General features: G+C 39.7%; 1 protein-coding gene across 1 annotated transcript in view; it reads left to right on the forward strand.

Moving 5' to 3' along the window:
* Positions 1-673: 673 nt before the first annotated feature.
* LOC139745145 (echinoidin-like) overlaps positions 674-13470 on the forward strand; it is a 41273-nt gene continuing 28476 nt past the window's right edge. The window contains exon 1 of the mRNA XM_071655561.1: positions 674-826. Coding sequence (XP_071511662.1) covers positions 714-826 — 113 coding nt within the window. The 5' untranslated portion in view covers positions 674-713. The remainder of the gene's footprint in view (positions 827-13470) is intronic.

Here is a 13470-nt window from a genome sequence, read left to right on the forward strand (position 1 = left end):
TTTTACAGCTGCCTCGTGTATTTGAGACCCTCGAGTCGAAAAAAAACCCGACAACAGTGACGAAATCGATTCATCCCACAGCATGATTTGGTAATTCAAGTCGTATTAAAACACAGTGAATACCTCGTAGACTTTACAGCAACAGTGAGAGGTTTGCATTCGGCAGTAATTTTTTGGGTAGTTTCCACGTGCAGAACCTTCATGAATTTTGAAATGCATGTAGTTTCATTGACTTCTATCATTCCCTTATTAAGTATATAAGGTAAGATGTTGTACACCTCAAAATGAATGGGAAAGAATGACAAAATATAATACTGTGAAAGAGACACGGAAATTCTATTTTAACTGAAAGATAATCTGTATCATACCTAGGAGAGTAGACTAGAATTTCGTCGGGCTCTGCAATGTGTTTTGATTGACATTGGTGCTCAGCCAATGACACTTCGATATTGAAGACTGGTAACTATATAGCCACGCCCGGTTCCACGCCTCTATTCGGAGGTTTCTTACTTGACGTATTTTTAGTCGATCGACTACGAACCACTCCATCGCGCCCTCTATTGACTGGCAATCAATGACTGATCTTGGCCAAAAGTACGTCGCCCGCTAGACTAGGTAAAAAGGGGCGTTTATAAATGACCAGGCAATCGGTCAATCTGGTTCACTGTTTGATTGAAGCCGCTCCAAAGGACACACTCAGACCAGGGACCAGGATGGCACGCGCGCTGATTATACTCGCCGGGCTCCTCGCAGCTGCTTCGCTCCGGGTGGATGCGGGCTCGATCTGCCCAACGTATTGGACGGAATTCAACGGATCTTGTTACAGGTAGGGACCTACGTCAAGTTAAAAGTGATAGAGTCTTCTATTTGCCACATGTTATTTGATGTCTTTAACTGTAACTATATCGCTTTTGCTTTAGTTTTTTGTTTGTGCGTGTGTTTTTTTTTTTGGTGTTTGTTTGTTTGTTTGTTTGTTGTTTTTTTTTTTGGGGGGGGGGGAGGGTGGGAGGGTCTTTCGCATTTGGTACTAATATGCTCCTCATTTGTCAATATTGTATTACTTTCATGAAAACATACTACTTTTAGTTGAAAACGACATTTTTATTGCACAGTGAGAATCTTATTCTCGTATATGGTACCTTAATTTAAACATTTAACTAAATCGAAAAATCACATGAGATAGTATATTTCCTACATAGAAAGAAGAACAAAACAAAACAACAACAAAAACAAACAAACAAAAAACAAAAACAAGCAAAGGACATGTTGACGAACGCATACCAGGACTAAGGTCTTATGTTCTGGACACATGTCAGGTAATGCACACTTCAATACAAATGCTAACAGTGAACAAGTTACATTTTACATGCATGTATTTACATCAAAATTAGATGATTGACAACATTTACACAATTTCACATTTCCCCATGCAATAGGCATAATGGGCCCTACACTTCTTATTCCTTAGTTTTCGTTTTATAGTCTCAAAGAGGAAATCCAGTCCAAAGATAAATAAACTTCAAAATAAAAAAGAAAACATATTGCGTACATGACGCTACAAAAATGACAAACAAAATGGATATGAAACAAGGAAGATATAACATTTTTAAATCAAAATTTTGTCCAAAGCCATTTCTTGACCTGTCTGTCCAGTCATTTTGGATATTCATATTAACAAATTGGCGATGTCACGTCTCACAATTTCTTATTCAGTTCATCTAAATTATTTCATATTTCAGATAAAGGAATATAAAATCTTCCTTAAAACGTCCCAAAATATAAATAACAAAGATTAACTATGATGTATCTTATTATGCAAATACGTCTTTAATTGTATTAGCTGAAAATACCACTTTTGCGAATTGCATATTTATGAACAAAATTAATTGGCAGGGTATGATATCATCAACTCGCGCATTTGAATATTCATAAGGACTGGTCAAGAAATTTTAACGAAAATAATGTGAAATTTTCAAATGTCATATCTGTGTTTTTCCCTCTCTCTTCGAATTTCATTTTCTGGGGTGGATTTCTTCTTTGAAGACCTGATATTATGCAGGCATGTAAAATCACATAATATACGATTTTACATGCCGATTTTCACGAAGCCAACAACACAACACAAAACAGACAAACAAACAAGCAAAAGCAAGCAAACAATCAAATCCCCAGAGTTTTTTGTGTGTGTTTGCTTCCTTTTTTTTTATGTTTTTGTCATCTGCACCTGTGATACACATCTCTTCAATCAGAGCAGAAACCTAGAAGGCGGCCGTCACATGGTAAAAGTGTCTATCTTGAGAATTAATGTTACTTCGGAGAAAAACGGGTGTCAAGTTTGGTGTATTTGTATGTCTGCTTCTTGTGTTTGTAAAGAAAATGGTTTTTCATTGTTAGGTAATATGAAAATATATACATAAAAGAAATGTTTTAGAAAATTTCATCTCAAATGTTATTTTAATCCAGAGTTATTACCAAATTTATACAAATAGACCGTTTTACCTTGTAACTGCTAAACGTAAACGGACGGATTGCTTAACCAACAGTTCTTAGAAAAATGTTCCTCAGAGTTACCTTCATTTCATTTCACTATGGCAGAAAATATCGCAGATTTATATCATGGGCTCAGGTTGTTGACAAACTCAAGTGACTTTTTCTGTGCTCCGGTGCAAGCTCATCACCTTAAAGGGGCAATCGAGACGATTTTCATAATTTCACATCTAGTAGTACGTAAATCAACAGTTCCATGTATAGATTTGTGGAATTCATTGTGGTCCTTGAGCAGAGAAATCAATAAACTGACAATTTTATACAAATTACACTGAACAGTTTAGATAACATCAGAACCTCACATATTTCAGAAATGTGGCAGTGCAATTTAGTTACGCTATACCGCTTGCTTAACAAGTTCAGCTGCGAACTATGCATGCGTTTTTCTTTCGTTCTGCTTCCTTGAGCCCCAAGTCATGCGTTCTTATAGTGATGCTGCCATTTCATCATCCTTGTTTAATGCATTTAAGAAATAATGAAAACATTCTCATTCATCATTCCAATTACTGTGAATTCTGAAACTCTGTACTCAGTTTAACTACTAGGTGTTTCAAAAGACATTTCCCACTATTGATTCTTAATAATTCATAAACTATATATCAGATAACACTGTCATTGATATGAGTGATAGCTGAATACTGTACAATTTGGTTGAAGGGGGTTTGAATATGAAAGCATAAATCAGTTTCATAAAATCCATGATTAATTTCACAGTTAGGTTCCAGATTTTGCTCTATTTTCAACCCTCTGTACAAAATGTCACTTTGCACAGGGGTCAATGGGTGTGTATGGGAGTGTGTGGTTAACACCCTGACAATGGTCCTGAACAATGGCCAGGGTTTGAATGCTTCATTATTTATTCATGAGAAATTCCACTGTCACAACTAGTCTTTAGTCAGCCTCTGGCAGTATCTGTGTAAAGTCAAACACCTGCCGATACTGTCTTTGAGTCGCGACAGTGCTCTCCCTACTTATGAAAAACGAAATTTCAATGAATACCTTCTGTTCTATCGTAAACATGGTGACAGGAAGCAAAGAAAATCAATTAGAGTATACACTTGTGTATATGGAGCCTTAAACAAATCTACTGTGAAACAAATCGCCCCAATGATAAATGCTGCTGAACTCTTTACCAAAAATGATCTCTCATCGAAAAAGCGAAAATTTGTCAGACTATTTAATTAGTAGACAGTTGTATAAAAATGAGGAACTTTAGATCATTTATGCTTAATTATATCCCAAATTTAGTGATATGTGAAGCAAAATTTGAAAATGATTGCCAGCTGGAATGAAATGTGGTGTTTGCAAGCACATGGAAACATGTGCTTACTTTTTCCATGTGCAGTGCATGCATTTTACCCTTTACCGTGCATGAATTCAGACTAGCAGTGCCCAGGGCAATCAACATATGTGCCAGGGAGCGCAAGAATGACGCCCAGTCAACAGGTGGTTCAGGCATGTCCATTGTTCATGGCCATTGTCAGCACACACTCACATACACATCATTGGTTTCTGTGTAAAGTTCATTTTTGTACAGAGGGTTAAAATTTGACCAAAATCTGAAACCTTACTTCAAAATCAATCTTAGATTTAATGAAACTGATTTATGCTTTCACATTCAAATTACCTTCAACAAAATTGTACCCTATTAAGCTATTACTCATCTCAATGACAGTTTTATCGAATGAACAGTTTCAGAATTATTAATGATCAAAAGTGGGAAATGTTTTTTGAAACACCTAGTACTTCATGGTTGTTCAAATGCAAAAGTCTGAAAATCATCCGGAGGTCCTCTTTTAACCACCCGCCTGTTCCCTTTGATAAAATGTGTGTTAACACCAATCATTATATTACGCGAGAAAGCCATTACGCGAAGGTGGTCGATCTGAAAAAAAAAAAGAAGGCTGTCGATGAGTGCGACAAAAAATGCAAAATTCAAATCAGGAAAATCATATGTAAAAAGGAGTCAAAGCAGAGGGAAATGACTTTTAAAACAGATTTTTAATGTGACTTATTGAAAGATATTCGCGCCACTGAGAAATTGCGAGTTAAAACTAATCGATTCACTTCAGGGCTCACACGGGTAAATAATTCCCCATAGAGACGTGTGTTAAAATTCAAATTTCAAAAAATTCTGTAAAATACCTGGGAGAAATGAGGTGTTTCATCTTCACTAACCTGAATAAGTGAGATATTACCTTTCATCCATCAGATTGCCAGGGTGGGTTGTTCTGCTCTAATTCTGTCCAGGGGTCCGCAAAGCCAGACTACGAGTTCTTGTCACTCAAAAAATCACCTATTTTCCGTACACGTACCCAATGAAATATAGTCCCCTCAAATTCCATCAGAAAAGCATTCATCTTCCAACCAAAATGCAGTTTGTAGAGGAATTCATACTCAATATCTACAGCTATTCAGTTTTTTGCCAAACTACATCACTGATTTTTAATTAATATTTTTCTTCATTTATTTTGGTATCTTTGGTACGAATTTGTGAAGGGGTCTGGGACAGTCCATTTTATTTACAGGTGTGAGACCTTCACCGATTTTCCACCCCGGAACAGCTGTCTTTTTCGAGTCCTAAATTATGACGTCACGAAAGGCTCAAAATCCTTTGCGAGTGCAGCGGTACATTGAGGCCGTCTGCATTTGTAAAGCATGTATTCCCGGGCGAGCAATTGTAATGTCTGGCCTGTCTTTCTTCGCATCGGCTGTCTCGGCTGAGCCAATAAAACGTCGAGTTTTTACCTCATATTGTACGATAAGACTTAGAATTTGATACCGAGAGCGAATTGAATGACTGTGGCAATGACACTGAGAGGGACAGTGGCAAAGTTGGTCGGGGTGGTAGAAAAGGGTGAGGTGAGGGAGCACACCGGTCCGTCTGTCTGTTTAGTGCGTCCGTGTTATGTGTTTTGATATGGAGCGCAAAAACGAACTATATCTGGTTGTGTTACAATATCACTTCTCCACTAATAATTTTGTAAAGAAAAAAAATATTCAACTAATGATGTTGTTGCCCTTTGATTTTGACGTAAGAGTAACATTTTGGGTGATATTGTACGGAATTACTAATTTAATTCCAGCTATTTGATAGCCTCTGTAAGCGGCATGCACACGTAGATGTAAGAGTTCATGACAATATTTGACTATGTACCTGACTAAGTTCGTATATCATGATATTAAGTAAAACATACAATGAAATATTGACCCTGCACGTCTAACCATTGGCGTTAATTGTAGGCCTACGTGATTACGGGTATATCATAGGGTTCTGCAGCTTCTGGTTCTAGTTCAAGTAGAGCGCCTATCCTAGGCCTACGAGCCGTTTTAGAGGCGAGACTGCGAGACTGAGGCACAAAAGCGCAAGTAGAAGTCTAAAAAGATAACATCTGTATACTTACTATAGTAATTCTAAGCAAGATGGATTCAACAAGTAAAAAAAAATGCAAATAATACTATAAACAACTTGTACCTGATACTGTGAAGAAGAGACATCGCCTCCTATACGCAGATCGTGCCGAATTCACGCTTTGAACCACGCTTTGCGTAGCAGCAGCGCATCAGCGCAGGCGGGCTGATTCGTTCCTTGCGTGACGTCATAATTTGGGTCCCTCAGATTTCGCCGTCAGATCGGGTTCTAGCGGTCTGGAAGGGGTCTCGAAACACCATCTCCATCGTTCTAGAGACGTTTTCACATTCTGAATCTTAGTTATTCATATTTAATACCTAGATCCTTAAGCTTTCCAGAAATGTATATCTAACTTTATTTATGAATATCAAGCTATTTTTCGCGTGACGACTACTTTAAGCCCGCCGCACACACAGGACGACTCACTACTTTACGACCTTGAGACCATGAGACAAGGACCAGGTCGTACGATCTGGCAACGCACACTATACGATCAGACTACACTATATATATATAGACTTACGACTACTCTGGAAAGGATACTTTTAGCAATAAAGTAGGCTATAGTTCTGAGCGCACACAGTGCGCATTGCGTGCGCTTCGATCTATGTTCTCTGCATATGAGCTGTATTTTGTTTGACTGAAAGCCCATGACCGGTCGTGGTAATTCACATTGTCTTAATCTCTACGACTGGCACTAAGACCCAGTCGTGCGACTGGAAACTGGCAAGACTGGTGACGTCACACTTCCGGTCTTAAGGTCATACGACCAGTCTCATCGTATAGTGTGCCTCGGTCTCTACTCCTGATGAAACAGAGATTAGTCAGCTTTGATCTTGACAACTTGACGACAACATAACATGCGACATCCCATGGTAACACATTTTACGACGCCGTACATTGTAGCTCCTGCAACAAGCAACACAAATGCAATCACATCCAGTAGGTAGTACTGGACGACGTTCAGGTTTTCGAGAGGACCCATGTGATCGCTACCGTGCTTGATGACGTGGTCGATCCAGAATGCGGCCCTCTGGGCCGGCCTCATCGGTCGATCACGGAAGATACACGACATACGGCTTACTGTCTCCGAGTAACTTCCATTAGCAGTAATCGTGCGCAAGGCGTTGTACAGTTCGTCTTCAGTAAAGTCCGTACTAAGCGTTAATCCGAATCCGAGATGTACGCTCCTCATGGCATTGTCCTTCTGATCCCCGTACACAGGCATAACGACTGTAGGGACCCCGTGATATATGGCCTCGTAGTAGGTGTTTTGACCACCGTGATAAAAGAGAGCTTTAGTTTTGGGATGGCCCAGTAAGTCGTTCATCGGAAGCCAAGGGAGGGTTTTCACATTCGGCGGGATAGGAAAAGACAGTTTGCCCGCCACCTGCCAAACAACCCTTTGAGGCAGGCGTCCGAAAACTCTAGAGAAGATCTGGAAAGCACTTATGTGTTCATCAGTCATATTAAGAAAACTTCCAAACGAACATACAATAATGCCATGAATGCCGGATCCTAGAACAAAATCTTTCAAATCTGGAGGGAGTGGGCCAGGATCCCTTGTAGTGAGTCCTCCGACAGATATGACGTTTGGAGAAAGGGCACACGGATATTCCCCAGCAAAATCGCTGTTCACTAGCCACAATTTAGACTGTTCATACATTTCGGTAGGGGACTTTCCATATATCTCTGTAATATTACTGTATATGTCTAAAAAGTTTATTCTACCAGCGATAGATACTAGGACGTACATAATGGCGTTGATCAGTCGTTGATAGAAAGTCATCTTATTAGAAAACGGGGCAGCAAATACAGGAAGGAATGATGGATTAAACACTGATCCTGCCGATTCGGTGACCATGCATGGATTCGGGAACGGACACACTGCAAAAAGCGGTATACCAAGCTCTTCAGCTATAATGGCACCACAGAGCCATGTCATGTCATACATAACGGCGGAAAAGTTTGACGAACGCAGTCGAGACAACAGCTTTTCATCATTTAGCAGTGCGTCGCAGTCGTTTTTTCGTGCCTCTACGAGCTTCCCGGTAATTTTAAACTCTTTCATTGGATCGGGCGGGGAAAATGCCAGTCGACTCAAGTTGTCAAACATCTCATGGACCTCCACGACTGGAATAGAATGTGTAAAAACTTCAAGATGAAACATGTGGCCGTACTGTCCATCTCTGATCCTATCTTCGAAAGCATTGCTTACCAGATAGGTGATGTTGTATCCTCTCTTTACGAGTTGCTCGCTAATAGAAGCTGATAGGTAGAAATGGCTTCCCTTGCCGAGTATGGCGTTCACCAAGATGTTAAGCCCTGAGCTCTGAGCGATCAGTAGAAAGAGCAAGTAGGCAAAGATGCCCCGTGCTTGGCGTGAGAAAATTAGAGTGGCCATATCGGTATCGTACAAGTAGAAATAGCCAGTGTCTGTTATCTTCAGCAGCCTGTGAGCGAGAAACAAAAAAAATCAGAGAACCACAAATTAAGATTTGTTTTGCACACACACACACACACGAGGTTATAAAATGTCCATCATAAATACAGAATTATATCCTGAACGGCTTTGAACATTCAACGGACGAAATTGATTGGAACATTATGATCTGATGTTAGTAATTATGTCCAATCAATTTGGGTAAACTTTCCCGGAAGGACCCGTTGTACGTCTACAATAATTAATTAAAGCTACAGGGATTGTATCGTGGAAATACAATCATTGTATGTGTCATGTGCAGTATTTATAACACGCAGAAATTGAATAAATGTTAAGACAGCTTTCCACCTGTCAAAATATGCTGTAGTTGGACAAATTGTGACTCTGCAACCCACTTGCTGCGCTCGTCGGTTTAAGCAGTGCCAAAACTTGCGCATCCGTTCTCAACGATCCACTCTGTCGTGCGCATCATTTTTGTATAAAATCACGTGACCAAGCTGACTCATACTGTCATAATAATAGTCGTACTTTCTAACCAAGTACATTAAAGGAACTGACTTATTTCTGGTTTACCTGTTGCAGCGGTTTGAAAGAAAACCATGACCTCTCCCCCGGTTTGATATTTAAAATACCTTTGCAGGCAAATTTCAGTTCACAATATAATTTTGTCGTCAGTTTGCCCGATATTCTTGTGCCATCTCTGGCAGTGGTATTTCAGAAAACGATTAGCACTGATAGAGGATATTCAGACACTCTGAAGAGTAATAGGGCCTAACTTTATTAGTCCATTAAGTTCCTGTTTAAAGGGTATAATTTTGGTTGTGGTCCCATGAAAGGTAGGCGATCTCGCTATTTTTTTTTTAGTACTACTTGGATTTGGATATCTCGGTCTTTCAAAACCAATTATCTTCAAATGTCGGAATTCTCTTAAATTGCATTCGCTCTTTCATAGCTTATAAGAAATCTATTTCTTTCCTATATTTCATGAGTAATTTCTAATTGTCTTTCTCTCTCTCTCTCTCTCTCTCTCACAAATACACAAATGAAGCCCAATTTCAAACAAAACTGAATTATTCCTTTAACGGGATATTATTCTAGTAGAACTTCATCCCAGTAGACGTCTATATAGTGACAAGGGAATTCAAATGAGCGGATGAGTGCAGGCCCTGAAACTCCCCATGTTATTTCTTTACATGTCCCCCACCCCCCTTTAATCCCTATCATATGAGCTTCCACGTCTAGATTATGTCGTATCAAAGAATATACAAAGGATATTATTTTCCCGAAATGTATAAGCCATGCTGCTAATAATCTTGGGATTGTCAAAGCTTGACTCCGTCGTGGTGCATACGTTGTCGATACTTCATTTAGTATTTTGCTCTCTACCTATAGATAGTAAAATACCAAAGTGACATGATCTTATGATAGTCGCCGCCTATGTGTGCTCCAATTACGAAATGAAAGTGGGAAAAGCAAAGATCCATGGTGAGGAAAAGAAAAACACGGTGAGATAACAGTATACGAATAATTTATGAGTTGTGAGTGCATCAGGGCACGAATATCGCACGAGGCGCGAGATAAGCCACTGGTCTATTCAACAAGGCGCGTAGCGCCGCGTTGAATAGACCAGTGGCGATGCACGAACAAAATCATAAATTATTCGTTTTATACAACACCTTGTCCACAATCACAGTACTAAATTAGTGACCGCCAACTCATGAAGGCCCCAAAATAAATGTAACAATTAGGCCGAGAATTGTAAACCACCCTGTGTACTGCTTTCAAACACTCGTCATGATTCGACCACACAGTCACAGGAATCACAAACTCTGCAGGGTCTATACCCATTCTATACTAACGTTAGATCGAGTTAGCCCTGACTGTTAGGCCGATCTGAGATGTCGGTAGATCTAGTAGTAGGTCTAGACTTTGTCTATTTCCGAAAATGATTTTGTATAAAAACACAGAAAAATAATCAAATTACGGTTTCTCAACTTGAAATGAAGTCTTGATTTTGGGATCACTGTGGTCCACGTAGCAGATCAGAGTCAAAAGTAAAAACACACGTTATACGTTACAGTACTCCGCCGCGCCTGGTCTGTGAGACTTACCGGCAGCGCAGCGCAGCCGGCCAGCACGTAGTTTGCTGGCGCTTTGCTAGTGTGAGCCACAGAACTCTACAGTGAGCAGCCGTGCAATAGTAGCCCCCTGCGAAGCCGTGCTATATAGTACCTTCGAGCCGTGCAATAGGCCCATGCCAGGGGCCTATTGCATGGGTGTCACTCTCAATGAGTTTGATAGGTACTTTTTATAAAATGGGTTCAAGAATGTAGCCAATTGGAAGCGCTGAAATGAGTCACGTGTGCGTGCATTAATTTTTACTATCATGCACGGCCTTGCAAAAAAGCGTAAAGTCACTGACGTCACAATGTTTACACTAGCAGTGCGCACTTAATCAGTTGTTACAAGTGCGTCGCGCGCTACCATACGCGCTGTCAATCCTGTAAACAACTTCTCGTTCGGGCTGCCAGCCGGCCTTTCTTGTGCACAACAATCATGTGGCGTATGTATACGCTTATACGTACAGTACTTACGTGCGTAAATGTTTGGGACGAACATCCTCGGACGTCTTGACCCACAAAGGTACGTGAAAAACGCTGACAAATGCTGTTAGTTTTCGAATTTTCGACCCATCGTATAAAACAAATGATGCACAGGACTATTTCGTGGCGTTAGTAGAGACGTAGCTCACTCTCGGGTGTTTACAATGTAGTGCAACATGCACTCGGCTTCGCCTCGTGCATGTTTCACAATTGTAAATACCCTCGAGTGCACTATACGCCTACACTAACACACTCTACCCTGTGCATCATTTGTATACTATTGAATGTCATGTGACATGTTCTTGGCCAATTACAATTCAACATCATTCTGAGGTGTTGTAAAAAACGAATATAGGTTCGACGTCATGACTTAAATTGAATTGATTTGGGTTGAATCTGTTTCTCAAATATGTCACGACAACAACCTCATTCCAAACAATGCATGATAACTGGATAATCCAGTATCACCAAAACACAATTCAAAATGGAGAAACTTATATTGAATGTAAATACAGTGATATGATTTTGAAAAGAAATATAATACAAGGCTATTCTTCAGTAGATGATGGAACCACGGCAAAGGTCCATAACGAATAAGCGTGTGAAATATCCAAAGTTGTGTTAATCGTTTTTATGATTTTGCAATTTGTGTCTGGTATGCCTTTGTCCCTTTATTTTGGATGTTATTTAACTTGTCATTACGTTTTGGTTTTTTTTTAATACGATTTATGATATAATGATGTAATAAAGCTTCAACATTGTAATGTGATTTCCACCACCATTTACTTCAATTGTTATGTCAGTCTCTATCTCACACTGTTTTATGACTACGTGTGTGTACTTACCTGAAATAATTTTGGTTTGTATATGCATATTTTGACTGATTGTCTCTCCGTTTATATTTTTACTAAATTTGTGGAAATAAAATCAAATTCTATGGAATTGAATTAGATATGACGGAACCAGCTGGAAGCAATGCGTGTAAGTATTATAGTCGGGTTTTTTTTGCGGTTGAATGCGTATGTTGATACGTATGTTGAACGAGATGCCCGCGAGCACTCATGTATTGTACATCCGTTTACTGAAATATAATTACACTCCCATTTCAAAGGAAGTCCCAGTAACATCCGTTGTTTCGATTTTTACATGGCAGAGCGATCTGGATAATCAGAAGGAACATACAGGCTCACTAAGCTCGGATTGTGCGTTCGACTTCCCCTTTGTATGTATTCGCTTTTCTCCCTTTACATTATAAGCTGCTTTTGGCTCAAAACGCGATGAGTTATATCGAATATATTTATGGGATTTCACTGACAATATCTCAGTGATTAAAGAGACAAAACTACGAGACTAATAAATATGACGAGGTCTCTGCTTGAGTCATCAGCTGCGATGGTTTCGCCTTTACGTCAGACGCTTATCCCCACCGCCTTAGATATAGTCAGTCCGAAGGTGACGTGACTGGAAGCCCAATTTGCAAGCATTCATATCTCGAGTCACGTTAAAAATACCAATCATAACACATCACAACGCAGTAAAGAGCCGATATAATACTCTGGGCTTTATGCCATGGTCCGCCAATGAATGTTGACCGAAGAGAGCAATGCGTCTTCTCTTTAAGGCCCCTTTTACACTTTCACGGTATGTCACAGTGTGTTCACAGTGTGGTCACATAGTAGACTATGTGAAAACACTCGAATTTTACAGTGTGGAGAAGATTTCACACTGTGGCTTGGTTTCCACAGTGTTCAAATGGTAATGTTCTGTATGTCATACTGTGAATTGATGATTCACAGAACGTTCACACTGTGGCCACTCTCCAATTTAACAATGTGAAGAGATTTCACACTGTATTCACACTGTTCACACTGTGTTCAGAGTGTGTTCAGAGTGTGTTTTTTCCCACACTGTGGAACAACGGTCTTTCCAGAGGGGTTGTGTGATCTAACTCATAAAGGTATAAACTTCTCACCTTCATAAATGTCACTTTGTATTCATCGCTGGATGTCACACGCGTCAGAGTCTGGAATATGCCTGAAGAAATTAAAGAAATTCAGTTTAGCATTTCACCTCTACAGTTGTACTATTGTGGATTTAAAGGACAAGTCTACCTTCATATAGAAGTGGATTGGGTAAATGCTGCAATATTAGTAGAATCCATTAGTGAAAGTTTGGTAAAAATGGAACCATCCGTTCACGATATAAGGAGAATATACAGAGAATTTCACAAAATTAGATATTTTCGAAATAGTGCACACTTCCTCAACTTGTCACAGACGGAGGCCTAGGGTAACTATAACATTCCTTAGATCCTGCCTTCTGAAAGAGGCAAGTCAAGCATTCTTTCATAATGCGAGAAAAGTAATTTTTTTAATTTTCTTTATTATTTTTCTTATATCCAGGGCGGATCTAGCTTTTTATAAAGGGGGGGGGGGGGGGGGTTGGGGGAGGGTGTGGGAGGGGGG

The sequence above is a fragment of the Diadema antillarum genome, unplaced genomic scaffold, assembly GCF_040938485.1.
Source record: "Diadema antillarum isolate AM-2024a unplaced genomic scaffold, OU_Dant_1.0 seq00001236_RagTag, whole genome shotgun sequence".
Classification (NCBI taxonomy): Eukaryota; Metazoa; Echinodermata; class Echinoidea; order Diadematoida; family Diadematidae; genus Diadema; species Diadema antillarum.